Genomic DNA, 14428 nt, shown 5'->3' with positions numbered 1-14428 from the left:
TGAGTCTGCTGTGGTGGAATGAACAATTAACTATTCATAAGTTGTAAGCTGTTGATAGATTGAAATACAAAAGACATGAGGGAGTGGCAATGAACTTTTTGTGAGATATTTTGAGGAAAGAAGAACACTGGGAAATACCAGGAATCTGTTTGTCCTGACTCTTAAAAGATATTTAAAAGTTCAGTCTCTGAATGTTATCAGGATGATGCTTAATTATTCTGTTTGCTCTTCTACTACCCCTAGTGTAGCTTTCACAGAGCCTGAAAAGGGAAGACAAGGAGGCATGCCTACAGCTTTTCCTAGACAGCCTCTAGCTGACTCCATCATGCTATCATCCATGCTATCAGAATCAAAGGTGCCAAGTCAAAATCAAGACTCTTGTGACATTCCCAAAGTAAATCAGGCTTGTGGGGCAACAGTTAGTTTACGGCCATATGACATGATTGGAGGAAGCCTCAGGATGCCGCACAACAGGAAAGTGCTGAGACGGAGCAGCAGCATCATTGGAGGATGTGCAGGCATTGAGATGCTGTTTGAAAAGAAGGCAGCCACACCCAGCTTGAAATGCCTGGACGTCACCCGAAAGGATGAATCCAAATCAGAGAGAAAGGTGGAACTCCCCCTGGGCAAAAAGCTGTCAAAAAGTTACTCCCAGAGTTGTGTGTATGTCAGCACTGATAAGAAGGACAGTAAGAAGTGTTCGGGCACAGGCGCCAGTCAGAAGGACTCCAAGCAGAGTCGAGCATTGCCCTCACGGAAGCTGGACACCAGCACCTGGAGGTGCCGTGGCCCCTTTAGCTACTGTTTCCTAAGCAGAGGAAATGATGACAATGATGATGAAGATGATGGAGACAGCCATCAGCTCTCACATCTCTTTGAACCGCAGCTCCCACGCGAGCTCCCAGAACCAGTTGGTCAGTCATTTTCCAGTGAAAATGAGCAGGAAGTCTTGGAGTCCCCGAAAGCTGCCGAGCCCCCACAAGATGAGGCAGTCAAGGTACATGAGAAGAGCAGTGCTGACAGCCAAGGTGGCCAAATGGATGTGAATCTCAACGATGTGGCCTTCGATGCACGAATCACGCGAATAAATGTGATGAAAGAGAAGACGTATACAATGCCTGATGGATTTATTGCAGCACAAAAGGATGCCAATGAGCTACTCTCACTGGTCCGAGCAAGTATGGGCAAGAGAGAAGATTTACATCCAGAAACATATGACCTTAAACTTTCTAAGTACAAACAACTGTTATCTATGGAATCGAGACAGTTGGGAAGTGCCTGCAGGAAAATGGCCATGGCTGATAAAAGCCCTGAGGAAATGCTTTTAGCTATGACTTCCAGCTTTCAAGTACTCTGTTGCTTAACAGAAGCCTGCATGCGTTTAGTCAAAGTCATGAACTCTGAAACACAGCAGCAGGAAATTATAGCTAAGATAGACGAGGTTGTAATAAACTACATTTGTCTCCTGGAGGCTGCAGAAGCAGTGTCAGGCAAGACCTCCAGTGATCCTAGCATTAAACTCTTGGCTCGACATTCGACTACCATGGCCGCTATTGTAAGCACACTAACACGTTCTCTTAAAATGCTTTTAAACAAATAAAATACAAAAGTCACTTCATAATCTACCTTTGCAAAGCCATACATTAAAAAAAAAAAAACCCTTTTATTTACTATATGTGTATGAACTAATGTAACAAACTCAGCTTTCTCTGTATATTTTGTTATTTTATATAAAATAGGTATGAGATTTAAAAAAAAAAAAAGTTAAAATGCTGAACACTGATGAAAGTAATGACCAGATCTGTCCTTCCGTTTATATAAAAACAAAAGCCAAAAGAACCCTCTCCCCAAGACCAGAAAAACGAACAAAAAAAAACCCCCCAATCCCTAACAAACCCATATAGGAGCAAATTGATGTTTGGCTATTTTTCATATAGTCAAATCTATGGTTGTATGAAGTAAACTTTTAAAGCCTGTTGTGTCAATGACGTTGTTTTCTGTTTCATCCAGGTTTTCACTTGGAGAATGCTCCATGTTTAGAAATGAGAAATTAAACCGTAATGTATATAATACAATATTTAATGTTTTAAAATTATAATTTTTAAGCATTGAAAATAGCAAAAAGACATTTAAAATCCGAGAGACTATTATAACTTACTAGAGAATATATATATAATAAATGACTCTTTTGTTCATATGGCCTGAATTACCTGATTCTTCTTTTCTAGGAAGTTCTATATTTAAAAAAATAAATCTTTAAAAAAAAAAAGTACTGAAAATACAAAACTTCAGAGGGTATTTGATGTCTTGAACGTTACAGTGCTGCATTTCAGGTAGCGAAGGTAACTGTGGAAGAGAGAGGACATAGGAATCAGAGTGGTGGTGTTCTCTCTGAAGTGAAAGATTGATGCCGCACTGGCCAGAGCAGAATGTATAGGGCAGGTCTGCACCCCTCCTTTCCCTGGTAAACGAGAGAGAGGACCATCAACAAATTCCTATGCTGTTTACTGTTTCATCATATATCTATGGTGCATCTGAACATGAACTGCATCTATTTTGTTAAATATTTTATACTTCATATTTTATGATTCTGAATGTTTAACTGTAAATAAGTTAGAAATAAAATGAAGTTTTCAGAATACAATAAATATCTATGAAATAACTCCAGCCAGAGACAGTTCTTCTCTGAGTGGTGACAAAGGCAATTCGTGAGTGATCTCTCCCATCTGAACTTTTCTGGAAAACATTTTGTAGTCCTGCGCTTGCGAGGCCACCATAGCAAAGAGCTGGCAGTTTCACTTGGTGAACAGGCTTTCCCAAGAGCGGCTGTTAAACTTTTCCATCCCAGAGGAGCAGCAGCCCCTGTGGAAAGTGCAGAATACCCCTCTCTGAACGTGTTGAGGTAATTCTCAGCTGTTTCTCATGGTGTCACGTGCAAAGAGTGCAACCGCTGTGTTGGAAATATTTACCCGCCCAGCTGAAGCACATGTGAGGCCGCCTTTGCTCAACCAGAAAGACCAAACCAACAAAATTGCATTTTTTCCAAGGAAATATTTTCTTGCATAGGGTAATGCACTTCACTGTTAAACCAAGGTGTGCTTTTTCCTCTAACTGCAGAGAAGCTTCTCCAGAAACCACACTGTGAGAAGCTTAATCTGTTGTCCGTAGGAGAAAAAGCTGGTTTCCTAGACCAGGCACGTGGACCTACTCTAGAAGGCAGCTCAGAGATAGGCCGTGGGATGAATCACGACGTTGGTGGGTGACAACAGCCTGTTCCACGTGGTCCTCACGCTCAGCGCTCTCATTCTGGCAGCCCTCGGAGTGGGGCTGTGCATGCTGCAATTTCTGCTGCAAGTACCAGTGAAATTCTTTCTGTGGTTTTTGAGTATTTCATACCAGGGGAAAATATGCTGAATTCTTGCATTGGTACAGATTCCTTCGCTGCTCTGTGAGTTTATGTTAGAATGTTAACCAGTTATTTGGAAGCACTAAGTTTCCAAAATAGATGTAGGATTGTCAGAACACAAAGCATCAACACGAGGCATTATAGGGATGTGGCAATTTCAGGGTTGCTAGTCTAGTCCTTTTCATTCCACTCCGTTTCATAAAATGTTCTAATTTTATTTCAAAGGTAAGTAGATTTTTGTCCTTACTGCTTAAGAACTTTTCTGATGTCAAACCTGCTCATTGTACTCCCTGAGGTTAACTATGGTTTGGTTTGGGGGATTTTGGTGACAGTTTAACTATAAGGGTTTTTTTCCCCTCCTTTTTAATTCATTTTCATAGAATAATTTGTGTTGCAGTGGGCATCTGGGGTCCATCTAGTCCAGCCCTTGATCAAAGCAGACTTAATCAGAAGTGGCTCGGGGCCATTTCAACTTGACTATTGGACACCCTCCAAGGACTGAAGTCCCTCACCCTCTCCGGTCACCTCTTCCAATATTTGATAATACATATGGTTAAAAAAGAATTTTTATGTCTAATCAGAATTTTCCATATTCCAACAATATCCATTGCCTTTCATCGTGTTGCTGTGCACCCTTTAGAGAGTATGGCTCTGTCTTCTCTGATATCCTTCCACCAGGTAGCTGTAGGCTGCAATGCAGTCTCCCCTGAGCCTTCTTTCTTCCAGGCTGAACAAGCCCCGTCCCTTCAGCCTTTCCTTGCATATTCTGTGCTCCAGCCCCTGAGCAGCATGGTGACACTCCACTGGACCCAGTGGTGTGACTTCATAAACTGCCACCATGTTCCTGTCTCTGTTTATCAAAACAGGACTGTTTGGCCAAGCTCTCCAAGTTGCCTCTTAGAAGGGGGCTTCCCTTTCGCCGGGATTTCAGATGTCCCCATCCGATCTCACGTGAATGGCTTTTTCCTGATCTTTCCACTCATAATTACATGCAGGCTTTTAATGCTGCCTCACGAGGACTTTGTACAGCGGCACAGCTGATGGAAATATTTTGTCTCCAGTCTCCTAGAATCACTTGTATTCACAGGCATGTTTGGTTGGTGGCTCACAATCATCCTTGTCAGTAAGTATTTCCATCTGTCTTCTGCTTGTCCAGTCCACCTGAGGAGATCCCTGGATGATAACTGTTATCAGTTCCAAAGCATATGGCCTTGCACATCAGTTGCTACTGAATTATAACCTGCCTCTGTGAATCTTAAGCATTAAGGTGTCTTTGGCTTCTTGTGCAGTATCTGAAATGATTCCTGCACTAATTCTATGGCTCAACTACATTCCATCAAGAAATGTCACCAGTATGTACCTACATCTTGCACTAAGTCAGTAAAGAAATACTAAATAAGATACTTGCACCTGGAATATGCTGTACTTTTATAGAAGTTTACATATACACCGTATGTTTTGAGAGTTTTTTTTTACCTTGACAAAATTGACAGGCATCTTCATATTTACGGCCCCGACTTCAGACTGTTTTCTAAAATAACATTTGGCAGAGTTTGCCATTTTGAAATCAAGAAACAAATCTGCATACCTACATTCCTTTGCCGCCTTTTTAACTGAAACCCCGTCAGTTCGTGATCATTGGAAGATCTAGAATGTTCTGCGATGTCCTCGCTGCTCACTGGGGAGTCAGTGCTCTCTCTTACACTAGCCCATTATTTAGGGCTGAGAAATGGGCTCCTGAGTAATTTCATCACTTACACACTTTATATCTAAGAGAGACACTGTGACTGCCCTGAAATACAGTTATAATTTGCAATATTTTACCAGAGATTAATGTGGCTTCATAGGCTGTGACTGGATCATTGTAGGGGCAGATGTAAAAAGCCAGAGCCTCCTTCCACTCCACACTAAACTGGTACGAAGTGAAGACTCTTCTAGGTCACAAGCAGCTGATGAAAGAGCACGTGGCCCTAACGTTAGCCAGCCTTTGTCATTCACAGGTCCACAAGTAGCTGTGACGCCCAAAAAGAAAGCGATCAGGAGCTCCCACTGTGCTACCTATGGAAGGGCTCTACCGTGTTTTCAGAGCTAAATTCGGCCAAAGCAATAGAGAACATGAGGTACTTGCCATTAAAAAGTAAAAAGAGGAAAGGGGAGGGAGTGACTACGTTTTCCTGTAAGTGTTTTCAAGGTGAGATGTGAAATTTTCTGTAAGTGCAGATTGAATTTGGGAGGTGCTGAGGAATGAAGATTCATGAGACTCCATAAAAGCAATCCCTTTGGAGTTATTGAAGCAGTGGGCTCTGAGTAGAGAAAATTTAGGCTCAAGAGCTGGGAGAGAATCTGATTTCATAAAGAAAAAAAAAGAAAAAGAAAACCTAACAAAGCAGTGTGTCTTCTACAGTAAATGCAAACCTTTCATTATTGATTTTGAAGTGGGCTTCAACTCTGAAAAGAGCCTGTGCTATTAATGGCACATTTTGATGCAACAGGCCATACTTAGCTGCATTTTGAAGTTAATTTTGTTTTTCTGAAAAAATAGGTATTTATTTTCAGCCCCCAGAGTTAAGGAAGGGAAAAAAGTTAGTCTCTTGCTCCACTAGTAAAATCTTCTAAATACTCTTTTTCAAGTGGTTGTCCTGTCATGCTGGGTTCATATGGACCTTAGTGCTCAGGTCCAGAGGATTTTTGATTTTTATGGTACCAACATTTGCAACCATCTTCTCTTACTCGCAGCACTTTATATTTGACAGACATTACCATCAGCTTAACTGCTTGCAAGGCTTTCCATCATACCCAAAAGTGTTCACTCAAGTGAGGACCGCATCACTCAACTATCCTTTTTTTTCCACTTGTTTATGTGGAGAGAGTGTTCAGAGGTTTCCTTTCTCTATCCCAGAATTTGATTAACCCTTTGCAGAGGGGCGCAGAGAACTGGACTCATTAACTGGTATTTCATCTGCCAGGCCCTCCCCAGCTTTCTCAAAAACTGTCTTCAAATCTACCAGTGGATCAGGAGTTGTATCTCTTTGATACAGATCAGTTTGTGTACCACAACACTAATCTCCATATCCTGAATGTTCTTTCATGTGTGTTCAGTGAGTTCATGAGAACAGTTCAACGATCAGGCTTCCTCTTGGTCAATTCCCTGATGATGTGGTTATGGCATTTCCTCCAGGACTTTGGAGCCAGTTTCAGTCAAGGTAAGGCAGGACAAAAGATGCCCACACAGAATCACAGAATCATAGAATGACAAGGTTGGAAAAGACCTTTGAGATCACTGAGTCCAACTGTTCCCATCCTGTGCTAAACCATATCCCTAAGTACCTCATATACCCTTTTTTTAAACATATCCAGGGAAGGTGACTCAGCCCCCTCCCTGGACAGTCTGTTCCAGACCCTGACAACTCTTACAGTAAAAATTTTTTTTCCTAACACCTAATCTGACCCTGCCCTGGCACAGCTTTGTGCCATTTCCCTTTGTCTTGTCTGCTGTTACTTGGCTGAAGAGACCATCGCCCACAGAAGTGGTGGGGCAGAATTTTAATGTAAAGGCCTCACTCCTTTCTCAAATAGACTTGTGCTGCTGCTCCTGTACCTGCAGAATGCAGGCTGTTTGGCTTATCTCAGTCTTGAATGTGTTCCTCTGTGCTGCAGATGCAGCACTCCTATTTCTATCTAGTCAGAGACAGCCTTTGAAGTAATGCAAGGGAATTTGCGTCGTTAACTAGGCTAGGCTTTTGTGCTGATGAGTTTGTTTGTGTTCCATTCCCATCAGGTTGGACTGTTCTGAGGTACCTGCTCAATCTAAAGCAGTCTGGTCCTTTATTCTTAGGTTTCTTACCCTTACCAAAGTCAATGTAACATCTGTTTCAGCCTTAAACTGGTAAAATTATCAAAATGTTTCCCTCTGCCAGGCCAGTGAGTTATGGGAATGTTGTTTGGTGTTCCACATTCTCGTGGATTCTCCTTCTCCATTAAACTGTCTCTGTTTTCATTTTGTCTGTTAGAAAAATGAAAGAAACTCATACCTCTGTGGTTGTTCCTTCTTTGACCTTATTCTTCAAAGACAGAACCCATCATTTTTGTTGAAGATAGTGTCCTAACATCACTTTGATTTATGTTTTCCCTCACATTCCTTTATGCATCTAAGAAACATGCCTTATTTTGTATCTTTAATAGGAAAAGAGCTGCCTTTGTAATCCAGACTGTCTCAGAACATACAGACTGTATGTATCTCTAACAGAACCAATGTTTATCTAAATGAATGGGTGGGTGCTTCTGCTATAAAACTTAGGAGTTCATCCTTCCAACCGAGTATACAGCTTCTGTGAGACTATTGAATTAGTGAACGCTGTATTTTTACCATTCTTTCACCAGGCATTTTGCCATCTCTGATAAGCTGCCTCAAGAACTGCCACAGTACTTGATATAGTCAATCTAGAAGTGCTGTTTGCGTGAGGGACATAGAGAACCTCTGATCGATCATTTGTGGCAGGTAATTGTATAAAAAGTCACACAGAAGACATCCTGAGCTCTATTAGCAGGGTTTCCTTCAATGTTTTAGATGGTGTCTTTGTGGCTGAGAAAAAGTTATTTATGACATGCTATGTTTTTTACGGTGTTGGGCCAAAGGTGATGACAACAGTGTAAATACATTCCTCACGGTTACAGCAGTCTGGAGTGATAAGGTGTAGATGTACCCTCAGAACATAGTTATTCATAGACCTTGCATCCTAAAGAAGACTTAATTACTGGTAAATTATGTTTATTTCTCCAAGGCCAATCTCTATTCTCTATTCCAGCTCTGAATTACCATTAAAGGATAATTAAACAGAAGTCTCTATCAACAAAGATGGAATTAAGCTTATAGTAATAAAAAGCAGTATTATTGTTGTTACTATGAACTATGGGCCAGAAGAAGATAATTGCCTCTAATACAGACTTTGCAGGGAACTGGTAAAAATAAATATAAAAAACATTTTTATATTGTGATTTGATGCAGGAGACACTGAGATATTATACAGCGTTTCTGGCAGTGCTGTTCAAGTCGATCTTCAGAGACAAAAGATGTTTTCTAAATCCTTTTTGTCAGTGCATTGCAAGATTCCTCCATATTGCTTATGCCTGTAAAATGACAGTGTGGGGTGACAGTAAATGTCATCAGCAGCTTTATAGTTGAACAAGTTCTTTTTCATGTACAAAACTTTAAGTCTGTATGTAGAACAGGTTTGAAAGTCGTGTGTTTAGGTGTTAACAGTGACAACCTGAAGGCTTTAGCCAGTGCTCCAGGCTTTGGTTTCAGAACTGCAGAGTTCCTTGATATAAATTAGGATGTCTTCCAGTGTCCATGGAAGGGGATGAGGTTAGCACTAACTTATGGGAATCCCATTTTCCAGATGGCCAGGACAGCTTCTGCTGAAAGAGATGCTAAAGTTTTACTTTGATTCTTCTATTGATTCATTCTATTGAAATGGCCAGAGGTGCAGCTGAGGATTTAGACTGTACCTTGAGGTGGCAATGCAGAGGTCACGGGTGCCTGAAGACTTTTGTGGTCTGTATCTTTGCTGAGACTGATCAACATGTCACCATCCCTGCAGTTTCTGAGACATCTTGAATCTTTGTGGAGAGCCCAGAGAACTGTCACTTTTCAGAAAGAACAGCCCCAACACACAGCTTTTTCTAGTACATAATTTCATGCTTACCTATCTTTGCAGCTTATCTTCTATTGCTTTCTGCAGTAGGAGCAGAAAACTGCTTGTGCTCCCTCTTGTAGTTCCAGTCCAACATGAGCAGGTTGCAGTGGAAAGCTTCAAAGCTTTCCAGCCCCACTGAACACTTCTTCTAGGGCTTCTGCTACAGGTCAGTCCTACAAGCACAGGCACAACTCTAGCACAGCTAATTGTACAACTGACTTTCTCCTTAACAGTGCTGAACCATCACTGCCTGAAGCAGCCAAATGTACCTTATAACTTAGTCCAGCTTCAACAAATATAACATCTCTGAAACGTAAGTGCAAGTTACTACATGCATTAGACAGCATTAGATGCAAGCTACTTATTATACTAAATTTGAGGGTTTTATAACTGATCTCTGTTTCCGTTCATATATTGCACATGATTATATTTAACTCTTCTTGGTTTACTTGTGCTTTTTGTTTGTGGTGGTTTTTAACCAGACCTTGTTACTTCCTATTGTATTCACCTCTCCTTTCATTGTTAACTTTTTTAATGCTTGAAAACCACGTCTAAAAAAGAGATGCATTGATTATGTTTCTCAGCAAGAATGCTTCACAGTTTTGCTTTTAAAAGTAGCTCCTGCCTTCTAGAAAGGGAAATGTTTACTGCAGCATCTTCTCTTTAAATCACTGCAACAGAATATGAAAATCTTTAAATACATGGAAGAAGTAGGAGAGCAAGGCAGCGATGCATTCCTCGAGGAGTCAGGCAAGATAAGTATTCACCAGAGCAAACAAGGCCAGGCCTCTCAGCCGCTTCATGTGTGCACTTACTGGACTTGAGGTAAAATACAGTATCTGGGGGAAAACAAAAACCAAACCTTTGCCTTGGAGATACTTCTGTGGATATTCCTGTCAGCATGTCCTCCAGAAGAAGAAAGCTGCAGCTGTTGGAGAGGTTCAGTGACCTCTGCCAAAACTCGGGCAATGTCTTGAGGAGCCTCGGACAGATGAAGTGTCTCTGTGGCGGCAGCCTGCTCAGCCCACACTACTCTGTTTGTGGCATGAAGGTAAGATTGCAAATTAAATCCTTTTTCTCATTTTATAAAGCCATTTCCAATGCTGTCATTCTTCCTCCTGACTGGATTTCTCCTGCTAGTCTTACTGATTTTTAGAAAAGAATAGTTTTGAATGTTTGTTCTCTCCTGCTGTGTGAAAGACCTATATAAATGAGTGAGTTATCTATGGGATGATAAAAACTGCTTCTACACAGTGATTTGTCTTGTATCTAAAACAATAAATTCCTGTGGTCAGTATAGGTTTGAAGGCTCCTAACAATTGCATTGAGAAAACATTGTTAAAAGAAACTGAATTTTGTGTAACTGAGTTACCAGACAACTTATTTAAACAACATTTGAAGATATCGTGGCAGGGGGTTATTTGCTAGTTTTTCAAGCTTTATTTTTTTTCTCCCCTGCTTATTCTGAAATTCAGGAAAATGCAGTTTTCTTTGTAAAGGTTGTTGAAAAAGAATCTCGTTTAAAATTACATTATTCTTCCTGAATGTCATTACTTGTACTTCACAAGTTAAGCGTTGATATGTCGGGAGTCTTCTTCCTTGCAGAGCAATTTCCATCATTTATGGCCATAAATGGATTTGGATTAAAAGGTGCTTTCTTCTCACTGAGTCTAGTTGTGTTTTCTCAGTGCAGACAGGCAGCATCAGAACCCATCTTAAAAGCACCTGTCATTTTGATGGTCTTTCTTTGTAGAAAGGCTGCTCCAGAACTCAGCTGACGTAAGGTTTAGGGACCTGCTTTTAATTTCTAACCAAAGCCTAGGATAAAAGGCTGCAGATAATACTCCAATTTTTATTTAAATAGTTCTCTTTTGTCACCGATGCTTGTACATAAAATTCCAGATGAGATCTGACCCACCTTTACATGGTGCCATTCTCACTTCTCTATCTACAGAAAATTCCTTGTCTGGCACATCACAGGTTCCTGTTTGCCTTTCATGCCTGAAGCATACCGGTGGCTTAGAGTCACTCTGTGAATTACTGGCATGCTCACTTCTTTCTCCTCAGTCAATTAAAACTGATGAACTCCGAAGTTATGGTGGACCTTTTTTCTGTCCCCAGGGTAGAATTAATCTTGCTTGACTTTAGTTGTCTAAATGCTGGATATCAGGTATAAATCACCTAAACACTCTCTACAGTTAGTGCAGGAAGAGAAAGAGGCATCTCCAGAGGCGCATTCAAAGATGGCTGGAATAAATCTCCTCCTGGATGTACTTTTTTCTCTCTTTCTGTTGATAATGTAGGGAGCCTAGACAACTAGCTCACTCTCAGTGATGAATATAGAGAGATGAATATCCCCTCCCCATTTGTCACTGTACTGTTTTGAATTTTACTTCACATAAATTAGCATTTGTCAAGGTCATCTGATCTTCACTTTTTCTAGTGACATCTGATCATACCCGAATTGATGATGCCTCCCATCTTTGAGTCAACAAAGTGCCGTGAAAGGCATGAGGCACATTGTTTTTCCAAAAAAAATTCATTCAAATCAAGTAATGTGCAGTGATTTCCAGCATCTGTTCAAGGATGTTATTTAGCCAGTTATACCACATATCCCAGCTTTTTAGACTTTCTCCTTGTCTAAGGACAAGGATTTTGTCCTTGTTTGGTCTTGTTTGCCTTTGTCCTAATTGTTTGCCTTCTTTGTATTTGTATTTCTTAATATTTTGACTACAAAGTTTTAATGTGCTGTGAGAATTTACAATAAGCTTTTGTCAAAGTTTCCATGAATACATGAATTTTTGTGGTTGCTTACCTTTTCATTGCTGACTAATCCTGAACCCGGTTTCTTTTGTTTGATCTTTCTGCTGATTTAAGGCTGAACAGAGTATGAAGTCCACCAAATGTGCTTAAGAACAAGCCTGCAGCTCAATTTAGCAGTGAACAGTAAGGAACAGAATGTCTAGTAATATAAAAGATTTGCTTTGAGTTCCTAGCAGTGAATATTGTTTGGTTAAATGCCTTCAAGGTTCTTGAATCTTACTGATTTATTTTACTGGATAATTAGTGGAATGTGGTTAGTAAAACAGGAAACTTTAGGATTCATTTTAAAATCTATAGGTGTTTCTGTTTGTTAGAGATGATGAATATGGGCTGGCCATGCTTGGCTCCATTCAGATGGGAGAGAATGGGGCACTACGAGACGCTACTTACATCACTTGAAAGTAGACATCGGAAACAGGTGAGTGGATTCATATTTTGGAAATGCCCATTTCTCTCTGTTGAATTTTTAAGGGAATGAGAGATAACCAGCTCAAATGTTCATGCTTGCCTTGTAGATGTTTAAAGCTCTATGTTCTCAATGCCAGCAAATAAAGGAACCCAGCTGGGAAATTACAAGGGTACTGAATTGTATGTATTTGAAAGGCCTATGAAGCTTTATACATTTTATTTATTTATTTATAGCATCTATCATTATTTTCCTTGTGTTTTCCCTTCCTACTTTTACGACATGGTATCCCATTCTGAAAAGCATGATCAAGCCAGCACAGATGGATACCTTTGATAACACTCCACAACTTGGGTGTTGAGTCTATTTTGTCACTGTCATGCCCATGCTCATTTGGGTTGGGATGTGCGAGCCTCCTCAGTCTCCTGTGTGCCAGCCTCCTCAGTCTCCCCGAGTGAGCCTGACACTACCTGCCAGAGCTCCCAGTGCACCTACAACACACTCCGCCCCTAAGCACTGCATACCCTCAGCACTGGAGATACAGGTTTTGGTAGCCTGAAAGGGAGTATTTGGGCTCTCTATACAATTCAGTATTTTAGCTAGCACCAAACTTAAATAGGAGTGATTAACAGCACCTTGTAAGTGCTCACAGATTAACAATAGATCTTTCTGAATCATCCTTAGCATTTGCACAGACATGACATAAATTCTGTTTTGCAAAACTTAGAGTGGGCAGGATTCCTAACTAATTTTTTTTCTAATATTTCTAAATCCTGGATCAAGTAAATTGAAGATCAGCATTAGTAAATAATACCAGCAATAAACAGTAGAAAAAAAGGCAGATGGAGAACGTGAAACATTATTTCAAGAGCAATGTTTTAAATGAGAAGTCAAAAGACTGTTTCGCTTTTCTTAGTCAAATGCCATGTTTTTTCTTGGAGCATATGTTGGTAATTTGACAGACATTCACAAAACCTTCACAGAGCTCTTACATTCTGATTCAAAGGCTGAGGTTTTCTACAAATGGATTTCACAATCTCAGATGGGCTGTTTTATGGGATTGTAACAGCTGTTTGTTTACATTTATTGTTCAGGATGCACATCAATTTCCACAAAACTATTCACGTTGCATACTCACAGCTTTCATTAAATCTCTTTCTCAGTTCAAAATGGCCACATACGGTGTCTATCTGAAGGTTAAACTTTTTTAAAAGCTGTGAGTTTGTTGACAAAGAGCAAAGTACATTTTGATGGCTTTAAAATATTCTGCCAGCACTTCAGAAAGGAACTACATCAAAAGCAATCCAGACATTCACTCTTTACTTTGAATCTGCATCATCAGTGATGTCAGTGGGACTCTAACAGTTGTTAATTAACTTATGTCTCTTCTTTTGGTGCTGCAGAATAAAAGCACAAAATGTTGTAGAAGCAACCTGAAGAGCAAACATTAGCTTGTTTGATACTTTATTAATAATTTATCTTGAAATGTTAAAAATGTTTTAAAGTTATCAAATCCCCCCCAACCTGTGGCAACATTTGTAGGACTAGACCCCATCAATCTTGCTCCATTCAGATTGTTATCATACAAGAGTAAGACTTTCTCCTGCAAACATTTCATAGCCTGGCATGAGTTCAGTTTTGGCTGGTAGCTGAGAATGGCAGTGTCCTTTTGAATTATACCTTTGCAAGAAGAAAAGAAGGAGGCTGCAGGCCTGAAATAAAGCTAATTTGAATCCTTTAAAGTTGTTTTATGGGCTCTCCTACAAAAAGACAATCAGAACATGGTGGTGGTTCTTACATGAAGATCAGAAGTAAAACAGACCTTAACAAAACCAACCCTAAAACTCCTTATTATTCTTTTCAAATTTAGAAGAATCCTCTATGGAATAAATATTGAAAACTAGATACTATTTCAACATCCTCGGTTTACTAAGGCCAGGGTTTGTTTGGGGTTTTTTTTTGGGGGGGGGGGTAATTGTTCCTTTGATTTAAAACCACACCACTTGCTAGTTTAGCTTTCCCCCTTTACTCATTTTGCTTAGTGAAAAGTGTTGGAAGAGTTGAAACTGAGATCTGTTATACATCAGGAAAAAACAG

The 14428-nt window shown here is 40.2% G+C and overlaps 1 protein-coding gene across 2 annotated transcripts in view; it reads left to right on the top strand.

The window, feature by feature from the left end:
* Positions 1–1725, top strand: part of FRMPD4 (FERM and PDZ domain containing 4) — a gene marked incomplete at its 5' end in the record, with an annotated part of 310938 nt that extends 309213 nt beyond the window's left edge. For both annotated transcript variants that reach the window (XM_084268209.1, XM_084268208.1), the window contains one exon: positions 249–1725. In XM_084268209.1, the coding sequence (XP_084124335.1) occupies positions 249–1600 (1352 nt within the window). In that variant the 3' untranslated portion in view covers positions 1601–1725. The remainder of the gene's footprint in view (positions 1–248) is intronic.
* Between the last annotated feature and the right edge of the window lie 12703 nt (positions 1726–14428).

The sequence above is a fragment of the Gallinula chloropus genome (genome assembly GCF_964237585.1).
Source record: "Gallinula chloropus genome assembly, chromosome: 1".
Classification (NCBI taxonomy): Eukaryota; Metazoa; Chordata; class Aves; order Gruiformes; family Rallidae; genus Gallinula; species Gallinula chloropus.
This window is presented reverse-complemented; position numbering and strand designations above follow the sequence as displayed.